At 45.2% G+C, this 19,926-nt stretch overlaps 1 protein-coding gene across 1 annotated transcript in view; it reads right to left on the bottom strand.

The window, feature by feature from the left end:
• Positions 1-19,926, bottom strand: part of DNER (delta/notch like EGF repeat containing) — a 322,578-nt gene that overhangs the window by 105,177 nt on the left and 197,475 nt on the right. Inside the window, exon 9 of the mRNA XM_040450346.1 lies at positions 12,198-12,351. Within this exon, the coding sequence (XP_040306280.1) occupies positions 12,198-12,351 (154 nt within the window). The remainder of the gene's footprint in view (positions 1-12,197; positions 12,352-19,926) is intronic.

The raw sequence follows: 19,926 nt of genomic DNA, 5'->3' as shown, positions 1-19,926 counted from the left end.
GAGACGACAGCCTGGATCAGGGCATGGGGGATGGGAGGGGAAGAGCTGGGGCAGGTGGGGAATCGCTGTAAATCGAGCAAACCTGGTGACTGGTCCAAAGGTAAGACGAGGGGCTTCCAGGCTGAGTGACAAGGGCGGTGATGGCACCGTTGATAGAAACCAGAGCTCTGGAAAAGGTCAGGCTTGAAAGTGTGTGAGAGGCAGAGGGAGGGGGGCCCCGCAGGTCTGGGGTCGAGTCTGAGGAGGACGTGAGCCGGTAGCGGCGCCTTGGTCCCAATTCCACTGGGGGTGCTGGAGCGGAGGCGACGGGCTGGAAGGAAGGGTCTGGAAGCCAGACACTTAGAGGCAACAGCTGAGAATGAGTGATTGCTGCGGAAGGCAGAGGGAGGTGGCAGCAGAGGGGCAAGACGGTGGCTCCTGAGAGAGAAAGGGGAAAGGAAGGAGGGGAGGGGGGTTGGACCGGTTTCAGGAGAACAGACACCAGGCAAGCCAGGCGAGAAACGCTTCTAAGGGGATGAGGACAAAGAAAGAGCCCTGGAAATTAGTGGGGAGGACACCGCCAATAACCTTGGAGAGAAGCTTCATGATGTAAAGAGAAAGGAAGTGTAACTAAATGGGCAGGAAATCACAACATGGCCACAGATGGAGGTGTGGCAGTGATGAAGAAGATGAGGGGAGAGAGAAGGGGGGGAGGGGAGGGGGGAGGGGGAGGGGGAGGGGAGGCAAGGGAGAAGGGGGAGGGGAGGAAGAGATCAACATATGGAAGCAGCAGCAGGCACTTCCTAAATTTCTGCCTGTTAAGGGGCTGGATTTAAGACGAGACCTCGGCACCGCTGCTGATGAGACGCCAAGGATGAAGTTAGAAGATGAAGGATGGCAGAGACACAGAGACCGAAGAGGGCGGAGGCATAAGACCCTGGAGGAGGAGCGAAGGGAGATGGTAACCAGGGTAGGGTTCACAGTAGCACCATTCGCCACCACCAAACGGTGGAAACAAGCCAAGTGTGCGCCAGTGGGTGAACAGATAAACACAAGGAGGGGTCTGCAGACAACGGGACATTATTCAGGCAGAAAAAGGAATGAAGCTACTTGCTACGACATGGATGAACCTTGAAAAGCCAGACACGAGGGGCCGCATAGCAAATAATTCAACTTACATGAAATGTCCAGGATGGGCAAGTCTATAGAGACCGGAAGTAGATCGGTGGTGGCCGTGGGCTGGGGGAGGAGGTGGCAGAATCGGGGGGCAGCAGGCAAAGGGGAGAGGGCTGTTTTCTGGGGACACGACCGTGTTCTAAAATGGACTGTTGCAACTCTGTAAATATTCTGAAAATCACTGAATTGTACCCTTCGGCGGGGTGTGGATCGTATCTCAATGAAGCTGTTGTTAATGAAAACCTCTGGAGCCTTCCACATCTCCCCACGGCCACTCACACCCCCCACACACACCCCCAGCAAGTGTTACCAGCAACACCGTCACCATGTCCCAGACCCAAACTTCCAACGCTGACGGTACCACGGTGCTCCAGTCGCCGTTCTCTCTTGCCTGGAGAGTAGTCTCCCAATTTCCCCTCCCTATGTTTCTTCTTCGCCAGGTTTCAGAGTGACCCTTTCAAGAGAGAAGTCAGATGGCTTGCCCTAGTTCACACTAGGGCTGTCGCTTTCACGATAGAATCCCTGTCCTTCCTCCGTGGCCCACTCCAGCTTCCTTCCCAGCACCAAGTCTCATCATTGGCTCTTAGACACTGTGCACGTACTCCTGCCTGAGGACCTTTGCATGTGCCATTCCCTCTGCCTGGATGCTATGCCCCCCAACAGTCACATCGTTCCCAAGCTCACAAGCTCATTGTATTCAGGTCTCTACACAAGCAGTTTCCCTTCAGAGAAGCCTCACCTGATCACCCTCATGCTCCCATTTCTTTTGATCTCTTCACCTGTTTAATTTTTCTTCATTGCACCTATCACTTCTTGACCCTCTCCCTTAACTACATACACACACACACACACACACACACACACACACACACCAAGAACCACACATGCTCACATTGTTGATTCCTCTCCCTCACTACAATGCAGCCTCCATGAGCATGAGGACATTACTGTTTCACAGATGTAGTCCTGGCACCTGGCAAATTCCTGGCACGTAGGAGATACTTGATAAGCAATTGTTGAATGAATGAGCGAGCCTCACTATTTTAAAGGTAAGGACACCCGAGAGCTGAAAGGTTGGGAGGGTCACGCAAGGTCATTTAACTAGTAAATGGAAGGCACTGGATTGAAACCCTGAGCAGCAGGTTACATTTTGGTTTGTCCCCCGGTCCCAGCTGGCACCATCTCTTGTCCTGCGAGTGGGTGAAGAGCCATCATGGGTCATGCATTCGCAGCCCATCGGAGAGGGCCATACCCTCTGCCCTGTTCGTAACTAATGGAAAATTCACAAACCCGTGAATATGTTGCAGTGAAATGTACTCTGACCCAAAGATGGACACAGAGTGGAGAGGCCTGAAATCCTGTCTCCCACAAGCTTGCAGACCTTGGTCAAGTCCTTCAGTCTCCTGGGGTCACTCCTGCTCTCCCTGCCCCACGACCAGAGACGAGCTCTGAGGTACCCTCCACTCGGAACCTCTGAACTAAGCCACGTGCAAAAACCCGCATTCACCTGCCGACACACTCACTTCCTGAGCTGAGTGAGGCTGGGAGTGAGGACCTACAGCCCATCCTACTCAGGGCTTGTCTCCAGGAGGAGGTGACCTGCTTCTGACTCACCAGTCAAAGGCATCTGAACACCTATCTGAATGACACTGAGTAGAGCTGGGACGGGAACACATGAGATGTTCTCTGTGCCTTGTGCCAAGCTTTTAAAAAGAAATAGGCTGAACTCACCAATAAGCTGGAACAATGAAGGGCTCTGAAGTTGAAAAATGCTTTGTGCAAAATGCTAATAATATCTCGGCAGTGGCAGTTTGGAACATGCATCGCAGCTATTCTTTTCAGAAAAAGAAATAGCTCCTCTGAGGAAAAATTGTATTCTCAATATTAGAAGGCTTTTCTAAAATAAATCCTGATTAAGGAAGTTAAATTTCAATTTAATCAGGCATTCCACATTCACTAATGTGCAAGGCATGGGGTTTGACACTGACAGGGGATGGAGAAATCAAGAATTTCAGGCCAGCCACAATCTGGTGGGGCAGGTGAAAAACACATATGCTACACAGAGAAGCCCGATGAAGAGAGACAAGAAAATTGAGTCCCTACTGCGTATCTGTGTGCACCTCATATAGAATTTCATCTCGTTCTGTTCATTCATTCATTCATTCAACAGATCTTTACTGAGCCCTACTGTGTGCCAGGCCCTGGGCTAGATACTGGAGATACAAGTCCACAGAACAGACCAAGAGCTCACGTTCTCATTTGGTATTCGTAAGTCATGATGAGGGTTGCTGTAATCTTGCAGAGTCAGAGAAGCAGACCCAGAAAGGTGTGTGACTTGCCCAAAGAGTCCCACTAGAAAATGTTAAGGACACAGCAGGATTTGCACTGCTGGCTCTGGAACTGTAGTCCAGTGGGATAGGTAGGGGTCTAGTCCACAGCGCAGATGAGTGGTGTCTAGTCCACAGGGTAGATGGGTGGGGGTCTAGTCCACAGGGTAGATGGGTGGGGGTCTAGTCCACAGGGCAGATGGGTAGGGGTCTAGACCACTGACAGGTAGGAGTCTAGACCACAGAGCAGATGGGGGGGATCTAGTCCACGGGGCAGATGGGTGGGTGTCTAGTCCACACAGTAGATGGCTAGGGGTCTAGTCCACTGACGGGTAGGAGTCTAGACCACAGAGCAGATGGGTAGGGGTCTAGTCCACAGGGTAGATGGGTGGGGGTCTAGTCCACAGGGTAGATGGGTGGGGGTCTAGTCCACAGGGTAGATGGGTGGGGGTCTAGTCCACAGGGTAGATGGGTAGGGGTCTAGTCCACAGGGTAGAGGCATAGGGATCTAGACCACTGATGGGTAGGAGTCTAGACCACAGGGCTGATGGGTAGGAGTCTAGACCACAGGGCAGATGGGTTGGAGTCTAGACCACAGGGAAGATGGGTAGGGGTCTAGACCACAGGGAAGATGGGCAGGGGTCTAGTCCACAAGGTAGATGGGCAGGGGTCTAGTCCACAGGGCAGATGAGTGGGGGTCTAGACCACAAGGCTGACTCTAGCACCTGGGGCTCACGTACCCTCAGGAAACAAGGAGGGTCTCCAGGAAGCTTATTCTGGACCAGACAGTATGACACTGGAGCTAGATGGGAAACCAACAGGGAAAACAGCCCACATTTCAGGTCTAATTGGCTGGGATTTAGGATTGCAATCTGGGCATTCTGCCTCCAGAGCCTGTGCTCGTAAATAGTATGCTATCATTTTAAAAAAGAAGAGCCCCTTCTGGTTCTGTTCTTCACGTGAGTTTGCCACTTATTAATTCTCACATCTGGCCCAAATCCTGTTCACCTCATCATGGCCAACCACGGTCACTGGGGGAGTTCACAGCCTCTTTGTCACAAGGAAACCAAGTGGCCGCAACTATTTCTAAATATGGTGCTGTCCTTCAGAGAGTCTGGTAACTTCTGGCACCTCCCTTGCTTCTGTCCCTGTATGTGTTCTCTTAAGAGACATCTCAGAGCTTCTGATGAAATCCACACCACATCAATGTAAACAGAAGGCCACCAAGGGCTTGAACAAACTCTGTTGCCAAAGTCAATAACCTCCTCTTAGGTTCTCCCGAACTATTTGACGTTGTTGACAATGCCCTTCTTTTTGAAAACTATCGCAAGAAAGTTTCAAGAAAAATATCAATCACACTTGATAAAAAAATCCCCTGCCCCAAATGAAAATTTTATTGGCTATAATCTGTAATTCATTTTACATCGTAGACACATGTATATGACATTTATCAATGTTTTCCTACTGAAAAACTCATCTCCTGCTTTCAAAAAATTGTAAAAAAAATCAAAAGGACAACTAAAGTAGAGTTTATTACTGAATCAACTCTACACCCAATCTGCCATATTCATACATCTCTAACTTACCATGACTCAAAAAAATTATATTTGTATGGACATCTGACATAGAACTGAAAGCAAAATATAAAAATATTAGCAAATTTGGATCTGAGCTTCTTCACTGATAATATTTTCACCAAGAAATGCTCTCCTATCAAGAGGAATAAGCATTCCATCAAGACAGCAATGTCGCCAAGGAGAGACTTTGTTGGGAGTTTTTGTTCTCTGGTGAGAAGAATCTGGTTCGAATTCATTCATTCATCAAACAAGGTAATTTCTCATGATCAAACGTGCAACAACCAGAGCAAAGCAGGACAAACAGTTTTAAAGGAAAGCAGACTTCATATTCTTTGAGAGTTCTTATGCATTTACCTGGGGCTTCAGAGGTCAATTAATTAATGTTAATTAACCTGTAAATAGTTCTTCCACAAAGAAAATGTATTTTTCCTATAAAAAATAAGTTTCTTGAGGATGTTCAGGACTAAATAAAGTAGAAAACTCATTTTGAGAAACCAGGCCTTTTTCTTTTGACAAAAGTGTGTAATATTGCTTCTCTTAGGAAGACACCTGTTTGACGTGAGGACGCTGAAGGTAATGACATGGGCCTGGGCCACATATCTGTACCAGGAAAGTGCTCAGCAAGATGCTGAAGAACATGGGCTTTGGAGGCAGGCAGAGGGCCTGGGTCAAGTCCCAGCCCCAACAGTTATTGGCATGTGCACCTGGTATGACAGAAACCATGCAAATGTTCACCTCGTCTCCTCTTCCTAGTCAAAGCCTCTGGGGGCTAAGTGACTGAATTATGGCAAATGGCATGTGGTGGGGGTGATAGGAGATATTTCCAGGTGCTGCTCGCAGAACATCGCACCCAATCAGCTCCCTCTATCCTTCAGCAGTGACTGTGAAGGCCACCTCTTGATGGTGGCACCTTCATGACACAAAGGGACCTGGATCCCTGAGTTGCCACCTGGAGGGAAGTGCCTTCATCAGACTGTGACACGGGAGAAATTAACCTTTTCTTGGGAGCCACTGAGGTTTGGCGATTGATATATTATTGCAGCACAATCAAGTGTTACCCTAATATTCTTGGCCAAGTTACAAACTTCCTCATACCTCAGCTTTCTCACCTATAAAATAGGTATAATTAAGCCTGCTTAACTCAGAGATTGTTCTAAGAGCAACCTTGGAGAGCACTTAGCATGGGCCTGGCATGATAAGCATTAGCTATTTTGTGTGCACACACAGACAAGCATGCAAATACACATTAGCTATCCGTATGCACACGCATGCACACACGCTTGCCTTGACTGCCCTGAACAGCTCATGCAGAGGCAGAGCTGGAAGCTAGAAGTGGGAGGGGCTTATCCTGCAAGGAACACGAATTGAGAAGGTAGAGCCCTACTTAAGGAAACAGCAGGAAGAAGTCAGAAAGCAGACAAGCAAAGAGTGAGGGCACCAGGGTAACATTTCCTAAATCTCATCTAGCTCTGATCAGGATCTGCTCTAGAGCATAGCAGGAATGGAGGCCATGGAGAAGAGACCCACACAGGCCCAGCTCTGTGAAAGGCAAGGAAAGAAAGCTTTGGGGAGTCGGGGAGACCCTGACAGAGGCAGCGTGGCTGAGAGACCCCAGCCCGTGCGAGGCCACCTTATGTGAAAGACACACTATAGATTCAAGGCCAGCAGGGAAGACAGAAATAGCTGCTGGGGTTCTACAACTGCCTTAAACTTGTACAAAACAAGAAAGGGCTCCTCATATGTGGAGGGATTTCCTCACAAGTGGAGAGAACCCTAAGCAAACCACACGCCTTTCAGGAAGAAGCTCAGAGAACAACACATTCCAAATGCAGGGGAGATTATTTACACTATTTTATAAAGTTGTTTAAACTGTGACCAATGCACAAAGGCATCTATATCCTTAATAAAAATGTGTATTATTTCATGAAAATTGAGAAGTCCTCAATCTGTGATATTCAGGAAACAGGACAACTGTTAGAAATAGCTTATTAGAGGGGCACCTCGGAAGCTCAGTCAGTTAAGCATCTGACTCTTGATTTCGGCTCAGGTCACAATCCCAGGGTCCTGAGATCGAGCTCTGCATCAGGCTCCGCACTGGGGTTGGAGCCTGCTTACGATTCTCCCTCTCTCTCTGTCCCTCCCTCACTTACACTCTCTAGAAAGGAAGGGGAAGGGAGGGAGGGAGAAAGAGAAAGAGAAAGAAAGAGAAAGAGAAAGAGAAAGAGAAAGAGAAAGAGAAAGAGAAAGAGAAAGAAAGAGAAAGAAAAGAAAAGAAAGAAAAACAAATTTACAATGTGGTGTTATAAGATAGTTTTGTTGTTTTAATGGAAGAAAAAAAAGATGATCAGTTTATAAATCAAGATCAATTTGCCTGCCATCTCTTGGGTTCCTGATGAACTTACTGGCAATCACCAAACTCCCTGAGTCTATCTAAGTAGAATTATTAAAATTCATATTCTTAAAATGCAACTCCCTAGCCCTACGTCAATTGAGAGTCAAAGTATTTTTTATTGTTATTGCTATTACTGTTATTCGAAGTCCCAATTCCCCAATTCCCCAAGGAGAATCCTGTATATCTGTATGTGCCTCATAGCCAGGATGTGCTATTAACATGGAAGATGTTAAGTCATCTTAGATAAAGGTGAAATCCTTTTCCCCACTAATAAGTAAAAATAGTTAGATATGCTTCTGAAAAATTTCAAATCAGTGGGTAAATCATCACAGTGCAGAAACGCCTGAGAGTAAGCACAATTAAAAATGTATTAGGCTGGGGCGCCTGGGTGGCTCAGTCGGTTGGGTGTCCGACTTCGGCTCGGGTCATGATCTCACAGTCCGTGAGTTCGAGCCCCGCATCGGGCTCTGTGCTGACGGCTCAGAGCCTGGAGCCTGCTTCGGATTCTGTGTCTCCCTCTCTCTCTGACCCTCCCCCATTCATGCTCTGTCTGTCTCTGTCTCAAAAATAAATAAACATTAAAAAAAAAATTAAAAAAAAAATGTATTAGGCATCCAGTCATTCCTAACTCTGTCAGTAGCTTTGTAGCAGGTGGGACACAATATAAAGTTTCAAATATTACATATTTACACAAATGGGGTATTTTCAAAAAAGAAGAAAAATAAAATTATAGTAAAAGATGAAATTAGCTCCCTATCTCAAGAAACATATACAAAAATAAAATTCATACTAAATAAAGGCTGGCAAAATTGAATTTTTAAATGCTTACTGGAAAATATAGGTTAACATCTTTTAGTTCTCCAGGTAAAGAAATACTTTCTTAAATAGTACATAAAATGTAGTAACTAGAGAAGTGTGCAGAATACAATAAAAATGTCCATTCATCAAAAGACCCCTCAAAGCGAAAGCGAAAAGACAGCTTACGAAGGAGAAAATACTTGCAGTTCATACAGCTGACAAATGGTTAGGATCAAAAAGAAACAAAGGACACTTACCAACCAACAAGAAGAACACACACACACACACACACACACACACACACACACACACGAGCAAGAGATAGGAAAACAGTATTTCATAGAAAAGACACACACGTGGCTAATAAACATATGAAGAGGAGCTCGGGGTCACTAGTGAGCCACAAAATACAGAAACCACAATGAGACACCTTTTCGCACCCATTCAGTCAGCAAAAATGAAAACTTCTGATACTACAAAACATTGAAGAGGGTGTGAATTCACAAGACCAATTATGCATCACACATGGGAGTATATAAGAGCGTGACCACTTTGGGAAACCCTCTGACATGACACCCCCCGCCAAAGTGATCAATTACGTAGCCTATATTCCAACAACTGCAGTCCTAGGTATATACCTAAAACAATCTCCAGCACACAGACGACCAAAGATACATACCCAAATGTGCCTGTCGGTCCCGGTCCATAGGGGAATAGGAGAATGGAATTTGATACAGCAGTCCAAGAGAACGAGCTCAAAAATATGGACACATCTCATGAAAAAAGAAAGCACCAGAGAATTACATGCATGATACCATAACATGACTCATGCATGGCACGGTTTTTATAAACATGAAAACAATTAAAGTAAAACTAAATTCTTCTATGAAAACATGTAAATAGTCTAACTTTACAAAAAGGAAAACTAAGGACAGATCAACTCAAGATTCAGAGTGATCATTCCCTGCAGATGGGGAGGGGAAGTCCAGGAGTGGGCTAACGAGGAAACTATTTGACGAGTTATGGGGTTGAACTTCTGGGTTTTTTTTTTTTAATTTTTTTTCTTAATGTTTTTATTTATTTTGAGACAGAGAGAGACAGAGCATGAACAGCGGAGGGGCAGAGAGAGAGGGAGACACAGAATCGGAAGCAGGCTCCAGGCTCTGAGCCAACAGCACAGAGCCCGATGCGGGGCTCGAACCCACAGACCGTGAGATCACGACTTGAGCCGAAGTGGGACGCTCAACTGATTGAGCCACCCGGGCGCCCCTGAACTTCTGGTTTTGATGTTGGTTTCCCCAGGGATTATTACATTATTAAAATAGCTAAGAAAATATACAAAAGCAGATTGCAGACAAAATGAGAGAGTGTCACCAGCCAAGCATTATGACCGTTCCAATTCTGTGCACATGAGCTCCTTTAATAAAAGGGACAAATGCCCTTTGAGAACAGACTTAGGTAAAATATCAAACTGAAATCATTCCAGTCCAGACAGTGACAAGCTCCACCCACCAACCCTGACTGGGACTATTTATAGAAGGTTCGTTATTTGTTCTAACACGACTTACAAAGCGGAAATTGAAAACATCTTAAAGATCCATCACTAGATGGATTAAAACATGAGGCCATGTGCATATGCTTTCATTAATTCACCTCATCAGCACATTGACAGAGTGCCCACAATTTGTCAGACACTGTGGGACACAGTGATGAGCTAGACCGACTGGGGCCCCACTCCCATGGGGTTAACTCTGGTGGGGAAGACAGGCTATAATCAAAAGATCACATGTGTAAATGTGCCCTGAAAACAGATGAGGGCTGTCAAAGAAAGGAGCCTGGGGTTATGGAAGGGAAAGAGGGAGGGAGACTAGCTTAAACCATTTAGTGACACTTCCCCGGGGACAGGGGGCATTTAAGAGAGATCTAAAACAGAAACTTGGTGGTATTTATCTAGGCGGAAGGAAGGCAGAAGAGGGGCTGCATAGGAACAAAGCTGCGAGACAGGCCTGCAGCAGAAGGGAGCTCAGGCTGTCAGGGAGATGAAAGGCCGAGGTGGCCAGACCCAGAGCACGGTGGGCAGCGCGGTGAGATGGGGCTGGAAAGGCGGGTGAGCAACAGGTCACAGAGGAGGATGAGGCTGAGGATATCGGTCTATTTCCAAAGAGCAATGGGAAGAAGGGGTTTAAGTAGGAAGGCAGCTACATCAGATCGGCACTGGAAAATGATCACCTGCCACCATGAGGAGAATGGAAGGTATGGGGACAAAAGCCGGTGCTCACTTTAACAGGATCACTCTGGTTCGGTGTACAGCAGGCTCAGGAGAACACGGAGAAGCGGTGGGAGGTACCCCAGTAGCACAGACAAGGGGCAGAGGCAGCTAGCTTAGGGGTAGTGTTAGTGGGGCTGCGGAGAGGGTAGTAGACTTGAGAGGTCTCTAGGCAGTAAAAACGGAGACCACTTGGAGGTAGAAGGGGTATGGACAGTGAGGGACAGGGAGGCACCCAGGACGACTTGCAGATGCATGTACAGCTGACGGAAATAGATGGGACACTGGAAGCTGAGCAGAGTGGGGCTGGGGCATGATGAGCTCAACTGTGCAATGGCTGAGCTTAAGGTGGCCCGGGACATCTCAAGGGGGATGTCAAGTAAGCAGTAGATAAGGGGGTCTGGAGGGAGTCTGACCTGGAGATACAAATTTAGGAGACACGCTGTGTGACTGTTGAAATGAATGAGGCAAATCCATATGTAGTGACGTGAAAGGTTGTCTATGATGTACTGGCAAATATACACATACTATAATCACTTTTTTAAAAAAGCGTATAGAAAAATAACCATCTGATGTCCAAGAGAAATATACACACTCACATGTAGATGCGCGTGCACACACACACACACACACACACACACACACTGGGTCTGGAAAGAATTTATCAGGTTATTTACCTATCCCTGTGATCGATCTTTTGGTTGGAAGAGATGAATGAAGAACTTTCAGGTATTCATATAAACTTTAGCATCGTTCGGTCCCGTTTCGGACAGTGAGCACTTCCATCACTCCAACTGCCCCTTCTCTCTATCCCTCTGGCCTTCCCCAACTCCCACCTCTTCCTGAATCCCCACCCAGGGGCCAATGTTGGCAACAGGACGAGATGGAAAAGGAAACGTGATGCCAGTTTTGCACATTATCTTATAGTGAAAAAGGAGAAATTTGGGGTTTGCTTTTAAGCTGTATCGAAAGAGCGTATCGGAATGTTCGCGGTAATGCCATTCCTGCTCCTTGAGGGCTAATAACTGAATTGGCTGAGCAGTTAAGTCAATTGAGATGACTGTGGAACACAGAAGTCTGTGGGCATACTGGCTTCTGTGTTCTCCTACTGGTCACCCGTTGTGCTCCAAGGATTCAAAAGTCTCATGTAAAACCCACGAATCCCTCACACTGATCAAAGAACGCTGAAGACCTCCCCCACTGTGGAGGACGGTGTACCAAGAACTCGGCTTAGTGAACACACATGAACAAAAGGAAATTAACAAAAACGGGAGGATGAGGTGGCTTTACACAGCACCCCGCGCAGTTTATTCTAGATTTTTCTTGTTACTAAGCATAATCACCCAGCACAGTCCCAGTCTACACTCAGTGTGTATTTGCAGGATTGTTTCTGAAATGTGCAGACCTCTCTTTGACCAAGCGTATCATCATCCCAGAACAAAAATGGAGGACCGCTAAGACAGAAGCGTCCTAATGTCAGAAAGCGAGCCAAGGAACAATAGTGTCGATCCCCGTGTGGAGTTCCTTCTTGCGTCCTTCTTCAGATGAAGCACACATCGACAGCATCGAGCGAGATCTTCCAGTTGCCTTGTCTAACGGCTAGGCAATGCGTCGCTTACGCGTCCTTAATGTGTATATTCTACAGAGAGATAGGTAGTAACCATTATCTGTGGAAATCATACCAGCAAGGCAGACGCAGGCGAAATTGCTCCCGTCTTGCTTTTCATTTGCATCCGTGCAGCTGGCATTGTTCTGGCAAGGCTCCTTCTGGCAAGCGTCAAATTCTTCACAGAAAGTGCCCACGTACTGATCATCACAGCTACAGGAAAAAGTTGCCTGAAACACGAACATATCATATATGTTACCTGAGTCCTCTAAAGTGTACGCTTTGGCTCTAAAATGCAACTCGGAGTTCAAAGGCACGGCTTCTTTTTATAATTACACCAATACTGAATGTTCTCATCACATCGCTTCTATTTGGATCCGATTACAATCACAGCTTTGAGAGATATTATATGTATGTCCTTACATTTTTATTTCAGACATTTACTTTTCTCGTTCTTTTTTACTGACATTGACCCCCACCATTTTCAATCTTACTAAAAACAGAAGTGGAAAAGATAACTGTGTTTTAAGCAAAAATGAACTTTTGCTGACCTGACATGGAAATGACAGTTTTGCTAGAGCAGATACATCGTGCTATAGCCATTAAATTAGATGTCATGCCAACCAGCTAAAATCCTTCAGCACAGTCAGCACTTGCAACAACAACAACAACAACAACAAAAACAACAACAAAAAAAACATCATCAAATGTCCTACTCTGACCACCTTCCAGGGCACTGAAAGAATTTACTGAATCACCCTGTAAATTAGCCTCAACGTACAGCTATGCAGATGATCTGAGAGCAAGGGAAAAGAAAAGGAGTATAATCCAAGTAAACTTTTTGTTTGGTTTATATCACTGCTATCTTGGTAACAAGACCATTAACTCAGAGCACTACATTTGGTTGGGAGCTTCATTTCTGAGAGAGTTGTAAAATCCAAGTAAAACCGAGCCCTCCTGCTCTCAAGGCCTTAGTGCCTGAAGGTGGCAACCATCTAAAAGAAACACTAATCTGGCCCCAAGTCCCGTGTGAAGCAACGTATGTTGTTACTGCAGATCTTCATGAAGAGGGGAATGGAGGAAACAAAGGAACAATGTATGAGCAAAGCTTACTACTTACAAAAACTCAAAACAAAACAGACAAAAGCACCTTCCCAGCATTCCCCAAGCCCCTACGTGAGGCAGGTGTTCAAATCTCTACCCATCCAAAGCCCCACCCACAGACTCTCCCAAGCCCACCCTTCTTCTCACCTCCTCCTCCCCAGTCCCAGCCCTCTGCCTCCAATCTCAGAGAGAGACTCTTCCCTCTTCTCCAGGTGTTATTAACTCAGAATCCCCACCCGGGTCCCTGACCCCCAAGCACACCACGGTGCCTTCCTTCCTCCCGAAGGAGGAAACGTCTCCATTCCTCTCTTTAATATGTATGTATATATTTGCCTCTCAATCAAGTTTAATAGTTCTTGCCCATTTCTTGATACATGTACTACTGCATATTTAGATTTCTTTGTAGCTACCGTTAATGAGCTACAAAACATTCTCCTCATCCTTTTCTGATAATACCCATCATACTTCTTAGCGGTTTTTACTGACATATAAAAGGCTAGAGTTATATGACTGGCCATCATGCTGAACTCTCACTACAGATCAGAGCTTTTACTTGATCCTCTTGGTTTTTTTAGATAAAACAACCCTGCCCCAAAGTGCATATCAGTTGCAAATAATGATAATGCCCCCTTCCCTTCTCCAGTCCTCACGGTTGCATTGGTGGCTCTTCTAGAATAAGCTTGATTTCCAAGGGAGGTCTGCAGAATTTACCACTAAGTAGAAAACTGGAACAATGACTGAATTGTATCAAATGCCATTTTAGCTTCTTAAAAAACAATAATCTCTTTCTTTCGGTCCTTGACCTAGCAATCTGTGAATGTTCAAATGCCCTACTCCTCACCCCACCTTGCATTCCTAGAAGGAACACCCCAGAGGCATTATGCAAACTTGTGTTATGGATGCATTCTATTTGGAGCTATACTTGGAGCGCTTTCCATTTAACCTGCCCCATCCCAACAGACTCTTTTTCTAAGAAAGGCTGTCCTGTGCACAGTGAGATCATAGTTTATACCATAATAAGATGCTCCTCACCAAAAGTGACCAAACCAGGAGTGGATGGACCCCTGACCTCAGCAACCAAGCAAGAGGCCAGACGGTCACACATGACATTTAGCTGGACCAAACTGCCAGGTTTTATGTAGGTGTGATTCTTTTGTTAATTGAATGCATTTTCGTTAAAGGAATATGAGAAATCCTTGTAATCTGCATAATCAACTCTTTTTAAGTTTCAGAATGCATTCTTCAATTATATGTTAGAAACCAGAACAAGTAGGGGCGCCTGGGTGGCGCAGTCGGTTGAGCGTCCGACTTCAGCCAGGTCACGATCTCACGGTCCGTGAGTTCGAGCCCCGCGTCGGGCTCTGGGCTGATGGCTCGGAGCCTGGAGCCTGTTTCCGATTCTGTGTCTCCCTCTCTCTCTGCCCCTCCCCCGTTCATGCTCTGTCTCTCTCTGTCCCAAAAATAAATAAACGTTGAAAAAAAAATTAAAAAAAAAAAAAAAAAGAAACCAGAACAAGTAGAACAAAAGCAATGACTTTTCTTCTTAAGGTAGAGTTAAATTTTCTGCCTTCTGTTTCCATCCTCTCTCACATCTCTTTGGGCAAATGAAAAATTCCCTCTGCCTGTAGCCACAGTTGACTTCTTGTCTGGTTTCTCATGATACTGTGAGTTTTCTTCCCTTTGTGTGTGTTTGCACAGACTCTATAGTTGGAAGCTGGGAGAAGTTGCATCAAGGACTGTTAGAAAGGCAGCCTTGTAAATAGGAAACTCTTTTTCTAGAACTATCTGCTAAGGAAAATCTTGTCCTTGTCCAAATGTGCAACACAACGCACCTTGGATATCTTCAGAGATGTGTCTCGAGCCCTTTGTGCATCTGTGGATTTACGACTGCCTTTGAAATGTAAACACTGTGCGTGTCCAGCTTGTACAATTCCGAAAAGGGTCTCAGCATCATAATAAATTATTATGTGTCATTATTTCTGGCAGCTGTCTTCTAAAATTTACTTGGTTTGTATCCAGAAGTTCCACGTTACAGATCAATTTCCTTGGCTATTTGGGGGATGTAGTTTGCATATAATTCTTCTGTTGTGTCTCATGGAAAATATGTTGCTGGTGGAAATAAACTATTAAAAGCCCCAAATCAAATATCTTCAAGTTATCTTTGATTGACTCTAAAGCTAAAACAGAAGCCGCACATTTTGTTTTGCTTTGTTTTCAGCAGAAAGCTGGAAAGAAACTTCAAGAAACTGTTGAAACAATGGTTTTTGACCAAGAAAAACCACAGAATTGATTCTTAAACTTTGGCTGATGGATCAGGAAGAAGATTAAGAAATGTTTACATACCCATGACCACAAGATGTTAGTGAGGTTTTTATGTATTCTGTATCATACGTCCATAACATTAGATTTCTTCCTAAGTCTATCTTCTAAGAACAACCAGCTTTCCTCTATCGAGAGGTCTGTTTTACTACTTGCAAGACTTGATTTGTAAGACGCATGAATGTGTATTAGGAAACTACGTTGTTGGCATCTTTGCCGTGGAAACCAATGATCAGTGAAAGCTGTAAACTGTTACACCAACCTTGAGAAGTTTCACCCGCTATAATATCACTAATTAGGTCCAATTCACTTAACCAGCACAAAAGACAAAACGGACTTACTTAAAACTAGAAATTATCATCTAGTGTACTGTGGCTGACAATAAATAAAACAAACAGGTAAACAATGTAGTGAATGAGGTGATAAATGCCACGGGGAAAAATAAAGTAGGGAAGGGGAAGAGAAGGTACCTATAAGAAACATCCCTCTTAAACCTCCTATTACTGTATTTTCCGAAAGGACTCTGGTGAGAACATTTTGTGCCATACATCACTTGGTGCCTCCTTTATAAAGTCCTGCCCAGGAAAATTCGCTCATTTAAGTGCCAGTAAAAGTTATGCTAGTGGTGAGAGCTGATGTTTTGTCCTCGTGAACAACACGGACCATGTGACTGCCCAGGTTTCCTCCTTTTTGATTTGGCTGTAGTACGCTCTGTCTACGGCAAGTTCACCTTGAACACCCACTTAGGGTTCTGTGACCTATATGGCTACTTCCTCTTCCTGACTTGGATATTGCATTCTAACTTAGATCTTCACTGACTCTGACTTTTTTTTTTTTGTATTTTTTAATATTCCAACTTTATGAAATATGGAGTCAAATGTCTGATAAGCCCATATTCCCCAGCAAAGCACAGAACGCCCTTGGCAATCTAGCCCCATCTACTTTTTCTGTCTCATTCCCTGCAATTTTCACTTCTCAGTAAAGCCTAATTGTCATGAACAAATGATCCCACAGAGACACGTTTTCTGAAGAGCTTTCTCTCTCTCTGTCAAGAATCGGAATTCATCGTTCTACTTTACCCTCCCTTAAACAAAGTACACAGAAAACACACTTATCTCTTTTTGGTGCCCCAGTGATATCAGCATGAACATAAAAGTCCCAGCTGACTAGACAGTGAATCTCATTGTTCATAGAGCTTGCTTACGTTGAATTTCCTCATTAATCTTCACCACATCTGTCAGGTGGCTATTATCAAACCTATTTTAGGAACTTAACAGACTCAACAGAGAGGACAGATACATTCTGGAAGGTGTCCCAGCCAGCAAGTATAAGGTCAAGGCTTAAACCTGCATCATCGACTCCAAACCTTTTCCACTCATAGCTGGATATTGTCCTATCATCACCATGATGGTCTGTGTATCCCAAGTGCATGTGGGGCGCCCTTCACCCTGACTCTAAAAATAACCCCAACAACTGTGGTATTTTGGTTCTTGCTCCAGATTGTCTGGTTTGTCTACCTCCTCTCTTGCCGTCTGGCTGCCTTCCTTATCAGCATGATTGTCCTTTTGATTCGCTGATTCTAATTTCTCTTAGTCTTAAGAATAATGTCAAATTTATTCAAATGAGGTTTCAAAATAGAGTAAAAATATCCATCCTGAGGGCTGAAAGTATCTCTTGTACATAAAGTGCCTCATCACTCATGGACACACTTGAAAACTTTGATTAGAAAATTCTTCACCAGAATTGGAGGTCCTTGACATCTAGAACTTTAGTTACTCATACATAATAGATGCCTGAGTGTTCACTGAATTGAGCTGACTTCCTAACAGGCTGTTTGAGGGTAGCCTCGAAGGACATTTCTGTGCAAGTAAGGGGTCTTCTACTTCCTTGTCTATCTCTGAAGGTCTTGCGTTCTGCTAAGATGGCATCACAGCCATAATCCACACATTCTTACTCCAGGGCATACTGGGACAGAAGTTGGGGGATAAGTCCCAAGCCAAAAGGTGACTAATGGGCCCCTAAACCCCTGAAAATGGAAAGGAGATTATTTGAGCCACTCCTGGCCAAAGACTCCCTGGACTAATTTCCACTTCCATCAGGGACCAGTCTGGTTGCAAACAACATCTGGGCTATTCGCAGTGAAATGTATGAACATCTGCAAGGTCAAAACTCTAGCTAATGAACCGCTAGTTGTTGGAAAAAGGAGACACAGACATGGTGGTTTGCCAAATTACTCTCACTTTTATAAATGTTCAAAAATCTCCACAGTAAGAAATTTTGTTGGGGGGGCGCCTGGGTGGCTCAGTCGGTTAAGCGTCCGACTTCGGCTCAGGTCATGATCTCACAGTCTGTGAGTTCAAGCCCCACATCGGGCTCTGTGCTGACAGCTCAGAGCCTGGAGCCTGCTTGGGATTCTGTGTCTTCCTCTCTCTCTGCCCCTCCCCTGTTCATGCTCTCTCTCTCTCTGTCTCAAAAATAAATAAAAACATTAAAAAAAATTTTTTAATAAAAAAAAAGAAATTTTGTTGTTTTGGGTGCACCTGGGTGACTTGGTTGGTTAAGCATCCAACTTCAGCTCAGGGCATGATCTCATGGTTTGTGAGTTTGAGCCCCACATTAGGCTCTGCGCTGTGCTAATAGCACAGAGCCTGCTTCAGATTCTCTCTTTCTCTCTCTGCCCCTCCCCTGCTCACACTCGCTCTCAAAAATAAATAAACAAACATTTAGGAAGAAAAAAAAGAACTTCTGTTGTTTTTATGTAAGCATCTGGCTGAGTCTCAAGGAAGGAAAGACACAACTTTGGCAAATGAGAATGACACTCCGTGTCACGTGTCCGGATCCTCCCTGTGCAATCTGCTAGTGCCTTTACAGTAGGGATGCTGTGGAGAACATTGTGTGCACATCACTGAGTCCTCCACGTGTGAGGTCCCACTCCAGAAACTGATTTCCTATCCAGAACACCAGGAGAAGCACCCCTTGCCCTAGACTGACATGCATGCTTTCTTCTGTGGACAACACGAATCATGTCACAGATTCCCTCTAAACAGCAGAGTCTTCTGGAAGAGCAGCTCAGCCAATCCTGCGCGGGGGAAGGCGGGCCGCCTCTCCGCTTCCCCAGCACACAGAGGTCAGGAGCAGGGCACACCCAGCCCAGGGCTCCAGCAGGAGAGCAATTCCTGCTTAGAGAAGACCTCTCTAGACCAGTTCTCTAGACGCTGGCAGGGTCAGGAAGTAGAGTCTGTTTCCTAGCAAGAGCAATCTCTGGAATCTTTCTGCTCCTAGTTAATGAGGGAGCCCAAGTGCAACTGTCCATGAAAATGATTCCCTGAGTAGGGGATCTCTGTAGACCCTCTTGCAGAGAGCTTACACTGCCGTGAGTGCACTTCAGGAAAAGGAGGCAGGGAGTCCCCACTGCCTAGTGTAATAACACAGGAGGGCTCAGATTCCAGCCTGAGCTGTCCCATCACCCCCAAAATGCACTGACTCTGAATCTGTGGACATGGAAGCCACAGAAGCCTCATCCTGGCGGTCCTCAGCCAAGGACCTATTATTCCAGCTCCTAGGAATCTGACTGGATGGTCGTTTGGGTCTGAAAACACATAGCTGACAAACACTAAAACTTAGATAAAAAGGATTGACCATAGCACACATTTTTGTTTGGTTAAGCATAGGTGAGCTATAACTGAAGGCTCGGAACACTAGTCTAGCATGCTCTTTTAGACAAGTAGAATTAGCCTTTTACTAAACCCAGATTTGGTATTTCAAGAGGCAGAAATGATTATCTGGATGTAAAATTTAAGACACTACCTGAGAATGCTTATTATGATATAAAAATCCCTACACATGCCTTTTTTTGAGCCCAGGCCACACACAGACCCCTGGAGCCCAGCCATAGAGACAAAGTGTTGCCTCCTGCTGGGAACACAGTAAGCTATCTCAAAGGGAAACTCACTATGAATTACATTTTTAAAATTTTTGTCTATTGGCTGGGTCTTACTGCTCATTCATTACACATATAATTTAAACAACATGCTTGAGTTTGCTTATGGCTCACAATCTTATTTGTCATTAGCCTCAGACATACTATTGCTCTTCTATTTGGGTTCATTCATCTCAAACACAGCAGCTTATTTAAATACAAAAAGTAAGCTTGGAAAACATGCAGATCGGGGCACCTGTGTGGCTCAGCTAGTTAAGCGTCCGACTCAATTCAGGCTCTGGTCATGATCTCACAGTCATGAGATGGAGCCCCAAGTTGGGCCCTGCACTGGGCATGAAGCCTGCTTGGGATCCTCTCTCTGCCCCTCCCCTGCTCGCTCGCGCTCTCTCTCTCTCAGGAAGGTAAGAAGGAAGGAAGGAAGGAAGGAAGGAAGGAAGGAAGG

The sequence above is a fragment of the Herpailurus yagouaroundi genome, unplaced genomic scaffold (assembly GCF_014898765.1).
Source record: "Herpailurus yagouaroundi ecotype Mexico unplaced genomic scaffold, PumYag 202, whole genome shotgun sequence".
Classification (NCBI taxonomy): domain Eukaryota; kingdom Metazoa; phylum Chordata; class Mammalia; order Carnivora; family Felidae; genus Herpailurus; species Herpailurus yagouaroundi.
This window is presented reverse-complemented; position numbering and strand designations above follow the sequence as displayed.